The following is a 19,334-nucleotide window of genomic DNA, read 5'->3' as shown; positions in this document are numbered from 1 at the left end:
ATACTTTTTGCGAATTATTATAATAACTTTGGGGGAAAATATTGTCGGAAATTGCAAAGTGCATTTTTTCGATTGCCTCTCCTCTCTTTGTCCCAGTGGACTCTCAAATTGTCAACTCAAAAATATCAAAAAGCGTAGATAACGACTGCGGTGCTCAAAAAAAGAAATGTTATTATACCCTTTTTTCCAATCTCGAAAAGTCTTGGCAATTTTACGATTGTCATATCTGCTTATGAGAAAAAATGCTTTTTTCTAAATTTACTTCTCTTCGATTTCTTTTTTCTGTAATTACTTTGTTTATGAGAAAAAATATTGTTTTTGGATATATTTTCGCTTTTCTATGAAAAAATAAACAGAAATTTTTTTTTCTTTTTTTACTTTTCTAAATGTTTTTCTATTTTCTAGACAAAAATTTTTCTATTTTTCCGAAATAGCAACAATAAATAATTAATTTGTTGCTGTTCGTATATTTTTTTTTTGGGGGGGAAAAACCATCTCTTGATAAAAATAGAAAACAAAAAGTGCCTAACAGAGGGAAAAAAAAACGGTCTTTAGTATTCTGAGGCACAACTGTTTTTACGTCTCGCCTTTTTTTTCCCCTCCCAATCCAATTTTTTATTCTTTGGGGTTTAAAACCCTCACGAGTAGTTCGCTTGTTCGCGGTTCATCCTTTTCACTTTTCTTCTTTGTAACCCGTACAACGAAGCTAATCTAATTCCCACGTGTGAGTAGGTAACTTTTCTCTCTCTTTTTCCTTTCCTCTCTCTTGATGCACCCAATTCACTGAATTTAGCACGAGTTAACTGAAATTCCTTACCAAAAATTTAGTGAGGTTGGAATCGTACTTCGCACCTCTTTTACCATGTTCCTGAATCAGACACACCAACTGAATTGAACCACTAACGAAAAAAGAAAGAAAAAAAGGGAAAAAAGGAAGAAAAAAAGAATAAGAAGAAGAAGAAGCAAATGCACCGAAACCTTCATTTTCCCTGATCTTTAAAGGTACATCCGCTTTTCTACGTGTCTCTAAGCAGCAAAATTCTACTTGGCATTCCGCATTCCCATCGTCTTCTTCTCTTGTCGGCTTTTTCCCCCTCCTCCTACATTTTCCAATTCATGTTTGAATAGATTGGTCACTTGGAAAATAAAAGATTAACCCTATATCTTTTCTTCAAAAAAAAAGCTTTTTCAATCTCTTCAATTCAAAAGTAGTGGGGAAAAAAGAATTTTATTTTCAATCAAAATTTAGTGATTTATAGAAAAATATTCTTCTTTTTTACTTTGTATTCGAAACATAAATATTGAATTTTAATTCATTTGCATTTGAATTTGAATATTAAATTAAAATAGGTACTTTGATTACAGAAAATACAATCCATCAAAAAATCCAGACCGAAAAATCCAAGAAAAAAAGTCCACAGTACAAAAAATTCAAAATAAAAATGACCAAGGGCAAAAACTCCAAATTAAATAAAAACGTCCAAAATAAATAATGAAATTCTACACAATAATTCAATTACTTTCATAAATAACGAAATTCTTAACAAATATTCAATTATTTTCATAAATAAAAAAATTTCTAGAAAAATCTCAATTATTCTATAAAATTTTTCAAGTACTAAAAATTAACAAACATTAGTAGTAATTTTATTTCTATTTAATTTACAGTAATTAAAAATTTTTTTTACTCAAATTCTCATTTTATTTCTATTAGTGAAAATTTTTTTACTCAATTTTAATATAATAAAAGCGAAATAAATTTAATTTACTTGAGTTAAATAAAAGTATATTTGTCTCGGAGAAGCAAAAAAAAATTTATTTTTATTTATTTATGTTTTAAGAAGAAAATTTATTTGTTTTAAATAACAATTTTATTAGACATAAATAAAACTTTTATTTGAACTAAATAAACTTTTATTTGAACTAAATAAATTTTTATTTAAACCAAATAAAATTAATTTCAAACAAGTAGAAAGACTGGTTCAATAAAATATTTAATTAAATGTTAAATAAAATATTTAATTAAATATTAAGCAGAATAATAAATTAAATATTAAATTAAATATTAAATTAAATATTAAATTAAATATGAAACAAAATAAAATGAAATATTTAATTAAATAAAATGAAATATGAAGTTATATAAAATGAAAAATTAAATTAAATAATTTGAAATATATTTAATTAAATTAAATATAAAATTGAATTAATTGAAATGAATAAAATCCTTAATTAAATTAAACAGTAAATAAAAAATATCAAAATAAATAAATACTTCGCATGCATAAAAGTTCGAAAATTTTTCCCGATCATAAATTTTGGAAAATATCTCCGATTTTTCCCATAGTGAGAAATTTAATTTGAAACAAAATTTACTATTTATTTACAATTTATTCACACTCAAACGAATAAAAATGTGAATTCCATTTTAAAAAAAATTGTTGAAGAAAAATAAATTTCTATTCACGAATGTTTGCGAGACGAATTTAACCACACACAATATACAAAAGACGAAATTTATGGCAAGTGAAAATGATCATAAAATGTTTATTACTCGTTGATCAAGGAAATGTCAGTTAACATGGTGTGAGGGGGGTTGAAGGGGGGGGGGTGAGGGTCATGTACCCGTAGGGGGTGGATTTCGAGGAGGGTATGTTATAAGCACTATGACGTGATGGTCAGATGGACACGAGGAAGGCGAGGTAATGCGCAGTAAATTGAGGCAACCGTGTGTCGCGGATGTGCCACAAATCTTGGTCGTAAGGTCGTGGTTAGGTCACGTCGTTGGGTCACTCAGATCACTCGCTAGTTACTGCTAAACTGACTTGGGTTGTGTGTTGGTGACACGATGCCTTATCTGCTCCATTAGCTTTTCTCTTGGTGGATCCTCTCTCTCTCTCTCTCTCTCTCTCTCTCTCTCTCTCTCTCTCTCTCTCTCTCTTGGGTCACGATGACGAGACGTAATTAGCGAAAAGACATTTCCAATTCTAATTCACCAGGTTGAAAAATTTTCGAATTATAATAATTTATATATGCGGAGAAAACGAGTAGAGTAACTTTTACTATACTTTTTTGGTAACACAGTTTTTTTTTAAGTATATCAAATTGAGACAAAAAGCGAATGAAAAGTGTTGCGAAGCAACAGTTTTGATTCGCTTTTTGTCTCAATTTGATATCCTTAAAAAAAACTCTGAAGACTCGAATTGTTTAGAATTGATGATTATTTTTAGAAATTTTTTTTACTATTTTCGAAAGTGAGATTTACTATAAAAGTGTAATTTCACTTAATTAGTATAGTAAAATACTTTATTAGTATTTTACTAGTAAATTTACTAAATAAAATAATAAATAATTTTACTAATAAATTTACTGAATAAACTAATAAATAATTTTACTAATTAATTTACGTAAGTAAACTAATAAATAAATTTACTAATTAATTTACGTAAGTAAACTAATAAATAATTTGACTAATAAATTTACGTAAGTAAATTAATAAATAATTTTACTAATAAGAGAGAGGGAGAGAGAGAAAGAAATGAGTTTTAAGGATAAAAATCGTTTTGGTGTGCAAACAAATGTCGGTAAGGCAGAATTTAACTTGACGATGATGTAGAACGCAGAAAAAGCCGCCGACTAAGCCGCTGTGAATTGAAGCGAGCAAAACGAGCGATTTTGATTTATCTTTCCGCAATGCTTGGATTCATATTCCGGGGGGAGAATCAAAGAAAAGAAAGTTTGAAGAAGAAAAATCTAAGTAGGGGATAAATGTGGTCCCTAAAATATTAGCGTTGAAGCTGAAAATCGAAAATCACTTGGTTCAGGTAATGACAAAAATTTTACTAATAACTTTTAGTAGAAAATTTTAATTACCGATTTATTAATGACAAAAATTCTTGTTTTTGATCAAGGAAAACTACTAGTTTTTAGTAAAAAAAAACTACTGACTTTTTTGTACAAAACTACTAATTTTAGTAGAGAACTACAAATTTCTGGTAAAAAAAAATGCTAATTTTAGTAGGTATCTACAAATTTATAGTAAAAAGAACTGCTAATTTTAGTAGAAAACTACAGATTTTTATTTTTTAGTTAAGAAACTACCTATTTTAGTCGAAAACTCCAGATTTTTGGTTAAAAAAAAAACTAATTTTAGTAGGTATCTACAAATTTATAGTAAAAAAAACTGCTATTTTTGTAGAGAACTACAGATTTTTGGTTTAAAAAAATGCTAATTTTAGTAGAAAGTTACAGATTTTTAGTAAAAAAAAAATACTAATTTTAGTAGATCACTACAAATTTATAGTAAAAAAAACTGCTAATTTTAGTAGAAAACTACAAATTTTTAGTTAAGAAACTACCTATTTTAGTCGAAAACTGCTGATTTTTAGTAAAAAAAAACTACTAATTTTAGTAGTTATCACAAATTTATAATAAAAGAAACTGCTTATTTTAGTAGAAAACTACAAATTTTTAGTAAAAAAAAACGGCTAATTTTAGTAGAAAACTACAGATTTTTAGTGAGAAGACTAATAATTTTAGTAGTTTCTACAAATTTATAATAAAAAAAATTGCTAATTTTAGTAGAAAACTACAAATTTTTAGTAAAAAAAACTGTTAATTTTAGTAGAAAACTACAGATTTTTAGTGAGAAGACTAATAATTTTTTCAGAAAACTTCAGATTTTTAGTACAAAAACTACTAATTTTAGTAGAAAATTCTAATTTGACAGTAAAATATTTATTGAGGAAACTAAATTTTCACTATTTCAAATAATAAATATTTTACCATTGAATTAGTATAATTTTCTACTATAAGCTCAGTAATTTTTTTAATTTTAAATTAGTACATTTTTCTACTATAAGTATAAATTAAAATTTTTTAATAGAAAATTGATTTATTAATTAAAAATTAGAATAATTTTTTTCTCCTATAAAATTCGCACCTTTTTTAACTAAAAAAAAATTAGTTAAATCTTTACTATTGAATTCGTAAAGAAATCTGCACACTTTAATTAGTAGAAAAAGCAAATTATTTAAATTTTAAAGATTGAGAAAAAAAAACAATAAATTACTTTTTTTTTCTTTCTTTCTTTTATCTCTTTTCTTTTACTTGTTTTTTTCCTTCTTTTCATTGTTTACTTTTTTCTTTTTCTTTCATTCACTGAAAAAATGAAAATAAAATGAAAAATCCTAATTATTACACTTAAAAAAAATTCCAGGTGGAATAATCAATGTTTTCGTTAAAATTACTGAAGAATTCTAGACATTCAAAGAAAAATTACAATATTAAATGCTTTTCAACCAGAATTTCAGTTGGAAGTACCAAAATTCTGATTATTTTAAGCAGAATTTTTTTTTCAGTGCAATATCTAATTATTTTTTCAGTAAATAAAAAAGAGAAAAGAAAATATAGGAAAGTAAAGCGAAGAAAGAGAAAAGAAGAGTAAAAAAGGAAATAATAGGTGGAAAAGAAGAATAAATAGGAAGAAAGAAGAGAAGAAGAAATGAAAAACAAAAAAAAGGGAGAATGATAGGTAAAACAGAAAAAAAAGAAAAAGAAGATGATAATTAAAGAAAAGAGAGAAGGAAAAACAGATGAAAATAAAAGATGGGAGAAAAAGAAGAAAACAAGTTGCAACAGGAGAAAAAGAGAAAGAGTATAGTGGAAAAGGGAGAAAAAAAGAAGAAAGGGCAAGAGGAATAGAAAAGAGAAAAATTTGAAAGAATAGCGATAAAAATAAAAAAAAAAGAGAAAAAGAAGAAAGAAAAGAGAAAAAACAGAGAGATAGAAGAAAGTAGACAGAGAAATAAGAAAGAAAAAACAAAGAGAAAGAAGAAAGGAGAGAGAGAAAGAAATATAAAAAGAGAGAAAGAAGAAAGAAAAGAGAAAAAAACAGAAAGAAAGAAGAATAAAAAGAGAAAAAACAGAGGAAAAAGAAAGACAGAGAAAGAAGAAAGGAGAGAGAGAAAGAAATATAAAAAGAGAGAAAGAGGAAAGAAAAGAGAAAAGAAACAGAAAGAAAGAAGAATGAAAAGAGAAAAAACAGAGAGGTAGATGAAAGTAGACAGAGAAAGAAGAAATAATGAGAGAGAGAAAGAAATATAAAAAGAAAGAAAGAAGAAAGAAAGAAGAAAGAAAATAGGAAAAAGAAAGTAGACAGAGAAAGAAGAAAGAAAATAGGAAAAAGAAAGAAGAATGAAAAGAGAAAAAACATAGGAAGAAGAAAGTAGACAGAGAAAGAAGAAAGAAAAGAGAAAAAACATAGGAAGAAGAATGAAAAGAGAAAAAATAGAGAAAGAAGAAAGTAGACAGAGAAAGAAGAAAATAAAGAAAAAAGCAAAGAGAAAGAAGAAAAGGAAGAGAAAAAATAAAAAAAAAGAGAGAAAGAAGAAAGAAAATAAAAAAAATAAAAGAAAGAGAGAGAAAGAAGAAAGGAGAGAGAGAAGTAAGAAGCAGAAGATGAAGAAGTGAGACGGTGGAAGTAGAAAAGGTGGATGTGGCGCGACTGGATTGGACCCAGCCAAGTGTACGATAATCGCCAAGGAATAGAGACCCTCTCTCGCTTCAACTTTCCGCTCACTACCTTCATCCTTTCTCTCTACCTTCCTCTCGCGAACCCTTGTGAGCTCAAGACCCTCGCACACCGCTCGTTAATGCTCCTGCCCCCGTGTATCATCGCTCTCTGCATCAGCGCTCCAAAAGGGGTCTCTCTCTCTCTTAAGTTGCCAGCTTTTTGGATCACTGCTCCGCGTTTTGCGTAACCGCACTCTCCACCATGTTGCGTTGATAATTCCGCAATCATCGAACAAGGGACTCTCTCTCTCTCTCTCACTTTCTCATCTTGTACTCACGCTAGGGAGATTTTACCTTTTCTCAACCCCTCTTTTTGATCTCAACCACCCTCCTCCACTTTCTCTCTCTCTCTCTCTAGGCTACTTTCATCCTCGTTATTAAACAACCCATACACCACTGTGTTTGCTTTTCAATAAATGTTTCGACGACAAAAGTCGAATGCGAATAGAATTTCTCGTAAAAAAGTGAGTAAGGTATACAAATGGCCCTATTCCCATGGGACTCATCCGGTAAACTCTCCCTTTTCTTTTTTTTCCCCCATCGCGTGTGCATACGAGAGTGTGCGAAATGACAACGAATAAACACACTCAAAGATTTATTACTTTTCTTTTTATCAAAAGAAGAGCGCGATTCCCAATTTTTTTCCTTTTTAACCGCGAGGCAATTTTCACGATCAATTTCTGATCATTTCTCATCTTCTATTTCCCCTTTTGAAGGGGAAAATTATAATTGGAAATTAAAATCATTTTTTTATTGTATTAGAATAAAAAAAAAATTATTTGGAGGAAATTGTTATTAAAATTTTAAGTAATTTCTAACTTTAATTACACTCTAAAAAAAAAAGTTTTACTAATTATGTAAATTGAACTAATTCTGTAATTATAATAGAAAATTTAATTTTCTAATTCTAATCATTATTCGAAGTAATTAAAATTAATTTAATAAACTTCATCATTAGATAGAAATTAAAAATTAAAATAAATTTCTAATTGTAATTTTAAGAAAATAATAATTGAAAGTTAAAGTAATTTTCTAATTGCAATTGCAGAGGAAAATTGTAATTAAAAGTTTAGGTAAATTAATAAATTTCGAATTATAATTAGAGGGAAATTATAGTGAACTAATTAAATGATTGAATGAAAGAAATTTTAACTGTGAAAATAAGAAAAAAATGTTGACTTACCCATGCTTCGCGCGGCGACAGTGCAACCGCTGGTTAACAGCCATGCGAAAAGCAAACTACTAAGAATGCCTTTCCGTCGACCCTTTCGGCACTCCATGACAATGCTCCGAACTCCAACTACGCCTGAAATTACAAATTAATCATTGGTTAGTAAACAGAAGAGAAAAAAAGAAGTAAATATTGAAATTAAACTGAAAAAAAATTATTTAACACGAATAAACGATTACTTGTCAAATCAAATCTACGGGGGTTCGAACTCTGAACGCCGGACTTGAAAATCAGACACTTAACAACCACGACCAACGCAAACTTGGATTTTTTAAACTTTAGGAAAATTGTCTTTTTTTTAATTCAATCGTGTCGATTTTTTTTTTGTTTCTAATTTTTAGTTTCTAATTAATTAATTGAATTAAATATTTTATTTACAGTAAAACAATGCAATAACACTTGAATTCAAATTTCTTGCTTCGAATAGCAGTAATCGGATATAGTAATAATTACGACCAATACTTTTCGAAATTCTCAAAACTTTCGAAATTAATCACTAATTACCATCGAATTCAGAAACTTTGTAAAGTCCTACTTAACCCATCCAATTTACATGCAAATTGGTTCAATAGATTCATTAACGTTCCACATATATTATACATATACACATAATATAATACAAAATATAAATAAATAAAATTAATATCATTATTATTAAAAAATAAATTTTTAAATATAATTTTTTGCAATTCCTATTACTAATATTTTACAATTTAATTTTATAAAATTTCATTTATTCTGACAGTCCTCAATTAAATGTATTAGGAAAATTAAAAACTTTAAATAATTAAAAAAAATTTCATTAAACTTTTTGAAAAAAATTAATTCTACAGAATTCTTATAATTAAAAATATGAAAAGTTCAAATTTTCAAAGATTTTAATTTGACACCTTTTGAAAATTCAATTCTTTCTGAAAATCCACGCTATAATTATTGCTTTCAACATTCAATTATAATTTAAAATTTTAATTGATTTTTAAATCAATATTTATTAGAAAATTCTACGAGAATTCAATTATCTAACTAAAATGAGTTTTATTTTTTATGAAAATAATTGAATTCCTAAAAAAGAATTTTATTATTTGTGAAAATAATTGAATTCCTAAAAAAGAATTTTATTATTTATGAAAATAATTGAATTCCTGAAAAAGAATTTCATTATTTATGAAAATAATTGAATTCCTAAAAAGAATTTTATTATTTACGAAAATAATTCAATCCCTGTAAAAATTTTATTATTTATAAAAATAATTGAATGATTGCAAAGAAATTTAAAAAAAAAATTTGTATGTAATGAAATTCCTATGAAATTTTTATTATTTTTTGAAAATAATTAAAGGTTTGTGTAGAATTTTATAAAAAAAAATTTTTTTAAATAATTGAATTCTTTTAGAACATTTTATTAGAATAGTAGAGACTAATTAAAAATCATGGAATTGACGAAAATTTGTGAAAATAATTGAATTCCGGAGAAAGAATGAAATTAATTAATTTCTTGCGAAGAATTTTATTCAAATTTTTTTAAATAATTGAATTTTTCAGAATTTTTTTTAAAACTTTTTAAAAATAATTAAATTCTATCTAGAAATTTTATTAAAAAATTCAAAATAATTGAAATCTGCCAAAGAATTAAAACAATTTTTTTTTAACAATTGAATTCTTTTGAAACATTTTATTAGAATAGTAGACTAATTAAAAATCATGGAATTGAAAAAATTTTTTGAAAATAATTCAATTTCGGAGAGGAATTTTATTTTTTATATAGATAATTGTAATTTTGTAAATTTTTCAACATAATTGGATTTCTGCGAAGAATTAGAATACTTTTGAAAATAATTGAATTCCTGAGACGAATTTTATTAAAATATCTTTTTTAAATAATTCAATTCTTTTGTGAAATTTTATTGAAATAGTAGACATTGAAGATAATTCAATTTTGACAATCTTTTGAAATTAATTAAATTTCTACAAAGAATTTTATGAAAATTATTTTGAAAAAAATTTTATTGTTACAAAGAATTGAATTATTTTTGAAAATAATTCAATTTTTTTGAAGAAATTTAATTAAAAATGTATTGAAAATAATACTTAAATTGTAATAAATAAATTGTAGCAAAAGTTTTTAAAATAATTGAATTTCTTTGCTGGATTTTAATAAAAAATTTTTTAAATAATTATATTTTTTGAGGAATTCCATTAAAATATTGTATTAAAAATTTTTAAAAATTGAAAGTCTGCTCTGTGGCAACCATGATATTATAATTATCAATATTCTCCGTACTATTTAATTCATAAATTATTCAAAGTACATTTAATTAACAAAAGAAAATAATTATGAAAATTTCCGGTCTCATTTTCCAAGGATTAAAACGGAGGATGATAGAGAGAAAGGGGTGGTATATAAATAACGAATTCGACAGAGTCTTCATATAAAGTTAATTACAATGAGCAAAGAGAACGTGAAAACTGTTTTTCCCTTAGACTAGGTAAACATTAAATATATTCCAACTGCTATATATCTCTCATATATATAAGGGTTGTTTTCTGAAATATCTACCTGGCAACTTTTGCTTGTCGAAATATAACTAAAAATTCAGTTTTTCCCAGTTTGATGAAAAACAACAGCCTAAAGCTATATATTCTCATTTTTGAAGGCATTTTTGTCCGTTTTCCATTTTAAACGTGAAATAAAGTTAATTATAGTAGAGTAACTTTTTTTTTTGTTTTATTTCTTTTTTTTTATGATGAACGAACGGAAACAACACGGACATGTTATATACATATATATATATATATATATATATATATATATATATACAGTAAATGTGTATAAGGGGAAAACGAGTTTACTGTTCCATGAGAAATCACAGAATTTTCGAGAAAATTCGGATTCACAGACATGGAAGGAAAATGCATTCTATTGTTAGTAAACAGGATAAATCGGCAAAATCCGCGAGTCGAACAAAATAAACTATAGAAGAGATGATTCGAGAGTTTGGAGAAAGAGAGAGGGAGAGAGAAAGCGGAAAAGAGAGAGAAAAAGAAGAGAAAGGGAGAGAGAGAGAGAGAGAGAGAGAGAGAGAGAGAGAGAGAGAGAGAAAAAAAAGAGAAAAAAGAGAGAGAAAAGGTCAAAAAGTATATAGTGGATATATTTTGCACAGTATACCTGAATGATCGGGAACTGAACATGAATGTGGGTTAACGAACCCCAAAAAAGAAAAACAATTTCACATCAGCATTTCAACGTTTACGCGTTTACACAATAGAACCCGGAATGAAAACATTCCACCCACTATCACATTGAATTCACTGTTACGATACTTAATTCCACTGTGATTTCATACCATTGAATTGTCGATCTCAAACCAGGGAAAAAAAGCCAACCATAACACTTAACCTTATTTCATCGAAATAAAATGACATCAACAATAAACAAAAAAAAAAGAAAAACAGAAAACAATAGAACAATTTTTTATGAAAATTATCCTGATTTATCAACGTAGTATTTTTGACACTTATAAAGTAAAAATAGTGGAATTGAAATATTTATAAAAATAATTTAATTCTTGCGAAGAATTTTATAAAAATTTTTAAATAATTGATTTTTTTAGAGTAATTTTATGCAAATTCTAATTTAAATAATTGAATTCCGGAGAAATTTCTATTATTTATGAAAAAATTGAATTCTTACGAAGATTTTTACAAAAGATTTTATAAATAATTGAATTCTATTTGGAAATTTTATAAAAATAGTAGATATTGAAAATCATTGAATTGCGAAAAGTGTTTGAAAATAATTAAATTTTACAAAGAACTCTATTAAAATTTTTTATAATAATTGAATGTCTGTGTGTTATTTTATTAGATTTTCTTTGAAAATAATTGAATTCCTAAAAGACATTTTATTATTTCTGAAAATAATTTAATTCTTGCGAACGATTTTATTAGAATTTTTAAAAATAATTGAATTTCCATGAAGAAATTTATTACTTTTAAAAATAATTGAATTCTTGTGATAAATATATTGATATTTATCAAAATAATTGAATTTTGCAAAGAATTTTTATTAAAATACCTCAAAATCATTGAATTTTCAGGAATAATTTTGTTATTTATCGACATAATTGAATTCTTTGGAAGAATTATTTATGTAAATAATTGAATTCTTGGGAAGAATTTTATTAAAATCTAAAATAGTAATTGAATTATTTCAAAAAAATTTAATTAGAATTTTTTTTTAAATAATTGATCTCGTTCGAACAATTTTTTAAAAATATTTTGAAAATAATTGAATTTCTGTGAATAATTCTAATATTTTAAAAATATTTTGAAAATAATTGAATTCCTGTGAATAATTCTAATATTTTAAAAATATTTTGAAAATAATTAAATTCCTGGGAAAAATTCTAATATTTTTATGAATAATTCGTTTTTTCTAGGAATTGAAATTAAATTTTTAAGAATAATTACATTTTTGAGCAATTCCTGTAAAATTTTATTTAAAATAATTGAAATCCTGCGATGAATTTTATTATTTATGAAAATAATTGAATAATTTCTAAGAATTTTATTAAAATTTTCAATAATAATTAGATTCCTAAGAAGAATTTTATTATTTATGAAAATAATTGAATTTTTGCGAAAAATTTTATTAAAATGTTTAAAAAGAATTGAATTTCTGAAAAAAATATTGTTATTTTTATAAATAATTGAATTTTGTAAAGAATTTTATTAAAATGCATCAAAATAATTGAATTTTTGGGAAGAATTTTATTGAAATCTAAAGGAATTATTTCAAAAACATAATTAAAATTTTATTTAAAATAATTGAAATCCCGCAATGAATTTTATTATTTATGAAAATAATTGATTTCTTTCGAACAATTTTTAAAAAAATTTAAAAAATAATTGAATTTCTGAGAAGAATTGTACTATTTATGAAAATAAGGGAATTTTTGCGAAAAGTTTTATTTAAATGTTTAAAAAGTATTGAATTTCTATGAAAAATTTTGTTATTTTTGAAAATAATTGAAATCCTGTAATGAATTTTATTATTTATGAAAATAATTTAACAATTTTATTAAAATTTTAAAAAATAATTGAATTCCTCAAAAGAATTTTACTATTTATGAAAATAATAATAATAATTATTGAATTATTGTGAAAATTTTTAGTAAAGGGTTTAAAAAGTATTGAATTTCTATGGAAAATTTTGTTATTTTTGAAAATAATCGAATTCTTTTGCGAAATTTTATGAAAATTGTAGATATTGATAATAATTGAATTTCGAATATTTTTTTAAATAATTGAATTCTTTTGCGGAATTTAATTAAAATAGTAAACATTGAAAATAATTGAATTTCGAATATTTTTTCAAAATAATTGCATCATTTTAAAGAACTTAATTATAATTTTTCAGAATAGTTTTTTGATTTCTAGTATTAGCGAATTTAAAGTTATGGAAATTCTAAAAAAAAACAGAAATAGTAGCTTTTAGTGGCTGAAATCTAAAAAAACCCAAACAGTAGCATAACGTAAAAAATAGTATTAAATAGTAGGTTTTAGTATAGATGTTTTTTTACTGCTATTTTCATATTTAAATTTGATTATAATTAAAAAAAAGTTTAATTAAATTCAAATAAACTATTTCTCTCGCAGCATGTCTGTGAGTGTACAATTAACATTTTCACCTGGATTTTGATGAAAATTTCCAACGCTGAATTTTCGGTCTGATGGGGGTTTTGAGGGGGTTGGGGTGGAGGGGGGGTGGGTCAGAGGCCAAATGGGGAATTCGGCAAAACGGTATAAAGCCAAACATTCGTAGAGTAATCGAGGCTGTTTTACTCTCGAGTCAGCGAAATCTAATTAGTCATCCAGTTGCGGTCTCTCGTTCATTCTCTCGTTAACGGGTTTGGAATTCAATGGTGGCGGCAAAAGGTATAAACGCATAATCTGGACTAACGTGATTATCGCGGAAACATCTGTAAACTCTTGGAGTACAACGATAATTGAATGTTACACGATTTTGCGTTTCTGTGAGTGTATTTGTGTTGTTAGGATTTTGCCGCGAAATGCGCGCTTATAACGCGCATTACGCATAATTAATTCAATGATGTTATCGTCGCAGTGAGTATTTTTTTTTGGGGGGGAGGGGGGATTTTAGTTCTCTGTGTAAGAAATCGCGTGAATTCTATCTCCGTTACCATTATTCCTTCATTGAACAGTTTTTTTTTTGTTTGTTTTTTTTAATACGATCTCGCGCGGTCCTTGCCCTTGATGATCAGTTCACGATAATAACCTGTGATTGCCATCTTTAAACAGTAGGTTTCTTTAAGGAAAGTTATAGAGTCCGAACTTGGGAATCGACACTTTTTCCAAACGAGGAAACGAGAAATTACGCGTAATGAAGCGTGGAGCAATTGCAATTTGTTTTTTTTTCTTTTCTTTTGCTTTTTTTCTATATTCTTCTCTATTTTTCTTTTAGTTCTGCAAATTTTTGATTTTGTTTAGTGTTTTCAACTAAAATTCTTTTATAAACCCATTAGTTTTAATAATAATATTGTTAATAATATATTTTTGTAAAAAAATTACTAAATAAAATTAAAGTTCTTCTTGGTCGCAGTCGTTAGGCGTCGCATCGCGTCGGATATTCGAGTTTTTCGTTTAGGGTTCGATCCTCCTCGCCAGAATTTTTTTTATTTCTATATTTTTAAATATTTTTTATAGTTTTTATAATTTGCATAGAAATCCTCGTAAAATTAACAATAGATAATTGTCGAAACTCTCGATTCTAGTCTCTCTCTGTTTTATAATTAATATTCATTACTCTAGCAAAAATAACTTATTAGCTTAAAACTGCCGGTAATTTATCAAGTTTCAATAACATATATATTAGGAATTTCAGTTGTTCAGCAGATGAAAATACGATGTTCGGCATTTGCAATATTACATTCCATATTACATATGGAATTATAGACGCACATAATATTATGCATTTCAGCGCAATTCAATCATAATTAGTTACAAATAACTCTGTGCGGGAATTTTCATTTAAAATAATAATCCAGATTTGTAGAGGCGAATTATAATTAACCATATCGAACAAGAATAAAATCTTCAAAAAAAAAATTAATTAATTTCTAAACCATTTCTTCTTGTTTTAAATTTTTACCTATATTTCTATAATTTATATGTTTAGAAACAAATTCGATTTATTTATTTTTTAATTAATTAATTAATTAATTAGTTTTTAATAATTTTACTAATTTTATTAATTTTATTAATTTTATTAATTTTATTAATTTTATTAATTTTATTAATTTTATTAATTTCTTTATTCAATTAGTTTTTTTCATATTTAACGAAACGAAATAAACTATTGTTGATAAAATTACAATTTTTTCGAGAATACATAAATTGTAAATAAAGTTATTTTGTTTGGATTGTAAAATTGATACTCACAGAGCGTAATTAATTCGATGGAAAAATATCTATAAGCAAACGAATTTCAATTGTTTATTGTTTGATATAAACGATGTTTCCCAATTTTCTGGTTTGTTGAATAAAATATTAATAAACACAAATTATAAACTATTAAATAAATAAAGCGAGAATACACAATATTTTGTAAATTCAGAGGAAAAATATTTTCGTATTTTTTTTTAAAGTAAAAAATTTATTAAAACTTAAGTCAAAAATTTATATTAATTCTTTCATTTTCTTTTTCATTAAAAAACAAAGTTTTAGTTGCAGTAAAAAATTTATTTTTTATTTTGAATATTTTTTTTTATTTTTAATGATTTATTTATTTTTTTTTTAGGCAATTTTTTACAACATTTTTAAAAATTCCTGAATTGTCGAATATAAAAGCAGGTTGTAGAAGGATGATTTGGTTTTCGAAATTGGCCAAGTATCCGTATTTGACTAGTGAAGGAAGCAATTACTTTTTCAGTATTGGCTTTTCGCGGTGAGGAAAAAAAAAGAGGGGGACGAAATAAATTGACAATGAAGAGTGAATTCCCTGAATATACAATAAATCATTGCCTCTGATTTTTCATTTAATCTCTATTCTTTCAAAGTTTACATTTATTATTCATAATTAATTTAAAATTCTCTCCTAAAAATTTCAATTTTATTCAACAAATTGTTGAATAAAATTATTCTTTTATTATTGTAATTATAGAAAACAATAATTTATTCAGTTTCGAAAAAAGTAGTAAATTTTTTAACTGTTTTCAATTATTTAAAAATTATGGAAAAAAAGTTATGAAATAATCTACGCAATAATAAAATCATAGTTCCATTGTGTCTAATTTTTTTTTTTTTAATGCAAAAAAAAATGTTAATTAAACATTTTCTCTCTTTTGAAAGAAATAAATTGCGCTTATTTCACAGAAAAACGTGGTCCTCAATTAAAAATATCTTGTCCGTGTACTATATAATAATATGTAAGGGAAATAAAAAAAGGAAGAAATTTCTTTTACAAGACCGCCTTGTAATTAAGTTTCGCGTGACAGAAATGGCATCCTTGCGTTCTTCTACCTTCGGAAATATGACACGCGTTTTCGTTTTATATAGCAACTTAAAGAAATATCTGTGTCACTTGTTTCCGGTTACACTGAATGAAGACTAAGTGCCAAGTTGATTATTCTCCTTTGTATATATACATATGAAAAATTAAATCGAGCTCACGAAATATGAAAAATTGAGCAAAAACCACATTTTCTTCATTTTTAATAATATTTCATATGAAAATTTATTAATTTTTTTTGTGATTCACTTGTTTCACCAATTTTCATTTGTCAAATAATAATAATAATTATTAATTAATTATTTTATTATTTTTAATAGGAAACGATTTTAGTATTCTTAATTAAAGAACCATTCAGAAAATACTAATACTTAATAATTATAATATTTTATAATATTTATAATATCAATAATAATAGTAATAATTTTGTTAATAATAATAGATAATAATTTTCAATAGCTAAAATAATTTTCCTAATTTAAGAACAAGAGGAAAAATTCATTAGAGCGCTCGGGGGAAAAATCCAGTCCCGAAGAATCGAACCCCGGCCCTTGCTGTCATGAGTCCGGCGCTAAACGCCCTAAGCCACCTCACTCGGTCACACCAAAAAGTGAATAACATTCAAAATCGTCGAATAAAAGCAGAAAAAAATCAATTTTTTTCACCAAACAAAGAAAATTTTCCCACCTCACAAATACTGAGGGTGTGAATTTTCAAAAATACATCACATAGTATCGGTGTTATCTTGCGGTGCAAGGAACTACCACAAGAAGCAACCCTCGCTCTAAAGAGAGCGTAACTGGGAGAATGGTTAAAAGCGTCTTTGGTTAGGGATGAGAGGGTGGAGGGGGGAGGGCAAAAAGGGAGAAAATAAGGGGGGGGGGAAAGGGTGGCATGAAGCAATGGAATTTGAGAAATGCCGTTAGACATTTTCGAGAGGGAAGTGTAGGTACTACCCCAAGCATCTATACTCTATAGGTCTATCCGTACGGACAAATTACTCGAATATCGAAGATCGGCATGCAGCGCAAGAGAGGCATGCGGCAAGTTAGAAGACGTGCTCCTTGCGACAGGAACGTTCTCAACTACTTTTTTGAATTTTCCCAACCGAAGGGCAACCCCCCTTCCCCCCATCCAACTTCTACCCTTCCCCCACCCCCCTCTTCATCACCTCTTCTCACAACATCGATAATGACAAACTTTCATTAAATTGTTTCCCCTCAAGCTTGAAGCGCAAAAAGAAAAAAAAAATTCTTCATCACACCCTACAGGTATCGATCCCTAACCAGTAAATTCCGATCGCCCCCCCCCCCCCTCTTAGTCTCTCTTCCTCAAAATTTGCAAAGTTTGGGCAAAAATTCAATTCTGTTTACTAATTATTATTATTATTTTAATTATTAACTTTTTACGATTAATAAAAAAAATTGGTAAAAATGATTGGTGTTCTATTTTGACAAATTACTATTTAAAGACTAAAAAAAAAGAGAAGAAAAAATTGATTTATTGAGCGAAATAATTTGCGAGATAAAATTGAGATGTACCTTTAAAGAAAATACAAAAATAAAGGTAAATATTTGTTCATTGTTGTACAAACAAATCGGTCCCGTTTTCTCTCATCAATATTGGGATAAGTTTAAATATAGAATTACAAACACCTACATAACAATGGACACGTGACGTTAAGTGTACTATAAGGGATCGATTGTAAAAATAAGTATTCAGCCTAGCATGAATAATTTCGTAGGGATCTCTTATATTTGCTTTTTTTCACTAGAGATTTATATAAAACAATATTCGAATTTATTTAAATTCGAATTATTTAAATAATTTTAAAAATTTTTCTTTATCTTTTTTCGACTAAAAAAGAAAATTCACGAAGAAAATATTAATTTTAATATGAAATTACAGTTGATTTGGAATTAACTAAAAAAAAATTCGAATTTCCCTGCAATTGAGTGGTCAATGTATCGCAGTTAATGATGAATCGGTAAATAAGTATAAATAAAATGCTTTCAATTAGTAACAATGAGAACAATGTAAATAACAAGAAGCTTTTCGAAATTAATTACACAAAATGAGCTTTAAAATAAGCAATAAAATGCATTAATTTAGAGACGAGAGTTTTAAATCACTAAATTTACGATCAATATAAAATAACAAAAGATAATTTCGACTAAAATAGACAACAACACTTTTCAGTTACGTAACTGTGCTTCAAATAATTATATACAGACATAACTGAAAATTTGATTATAAATATTTAAAAATTAAAATAATTTACCGCAACTCTCGAAAGAAGCATTTTTTTTTACAAAAAATTAAATTAAAATCTAAAGAATTGAATGAAATAAAAGAATTTTAAAATAAAAGAGAAATTAATAATTAAAATTAAATAAGAATTTAAGATTAAAATCAGATAAGAATGAAAGATTAAAATTAACTTAGAATTAATAATTAAAATAGAGAAAGAAATAAAAAAATTAACTGGATTACAAATTTACGGCAAGATTCAAAAATTTTTCATTCTACAAAAAATTAATTTAAAATTAAAAAAGAACTGAAAATTAAATTAAAAGAAGAGAAAAACTAAAATGGATTAAAAATTAAAATAGAGAAGGAAATAAAAATTAAAATGGATTAAGAATTAAAATAAAGGAAATAAAAATTAAAATGGATTAAGAATTAAAATAAAGGAAATAAGAATTGAAATGGTTTAAAAAGAAGGAATTTTAATTAGTTGAAATGAATAAAGAAATTAAAACTATTTTTTTATAAAAAAAAAAAAAGTAAAGGGAAAAGGAAAAGGAAAAGCTTTTTTAAAAAAAAATGACACTAGACACCTTTTTGGAGAAATTAAAAAAAGAAGAAAGCTTTTAGAAATAACATTTATGACCCCGAAAAAAGGGTTGTTTACAAAGAGACATACACCCATTAAAAAAATCCATATCAATGTAACCGAAAAAGTATGAAACATAAAAGTGACGAATTTTTCTCTTTAAA

The 19,334-nt window shown here is 25.8% G+C and overlaps 1 protein-coding gene across 13 annotated transcripts in view; it reads right to left on the bottom strand.

Annotated features, from left to right (window-relative positions):
• Nucleotides 1-19,334, bottom strand: part of LOC122508409 (latrophilin Cirl-like) — a 664,372-nt gene that overhangs the window by 330,109 nt on the left and 314,929 nt on the right. For all 13 annotated transcript variants that reach the window (XM_043621720.1, XM_043621723.1, XM_043621724.1 and 10 more), the window contains one exon: nucleotides 7,757-7,879. In XM_043621720.1, the coding sequence (XP_043477655.1) occupies nucleotides 7,757-7,853 (97 nt within the window). In that variant the 5' untranslated portion in view covers nucleotides 7,854-7,879. The remainder of the gene's footprint in view (nucleotides 1-7,756; nucleotides 7,880-19,334) is intronic.

The sequence above is a fragment of the Leptopilina heterotoma genome, unplaced genomic scaffold (assembly GCF_015476425.1).
Source record: "Leptopilina heterotoma isolate Lh14 unplaced genomic scaffold, ASM1547642v1 Lhet_54, whole genome shotgun sequence".
NCBI lineage: Eukaryota > Metazoa > Arthropoda > Insecta > Hymenoptera > Figitidae > Leptopilina > Leptopilina heterotoma.
The sequence above is the reverse complement of the archived record's forward strand: the minus strand, read 5'-3'. Positions and strand labels throughout refer to the sequence as shown.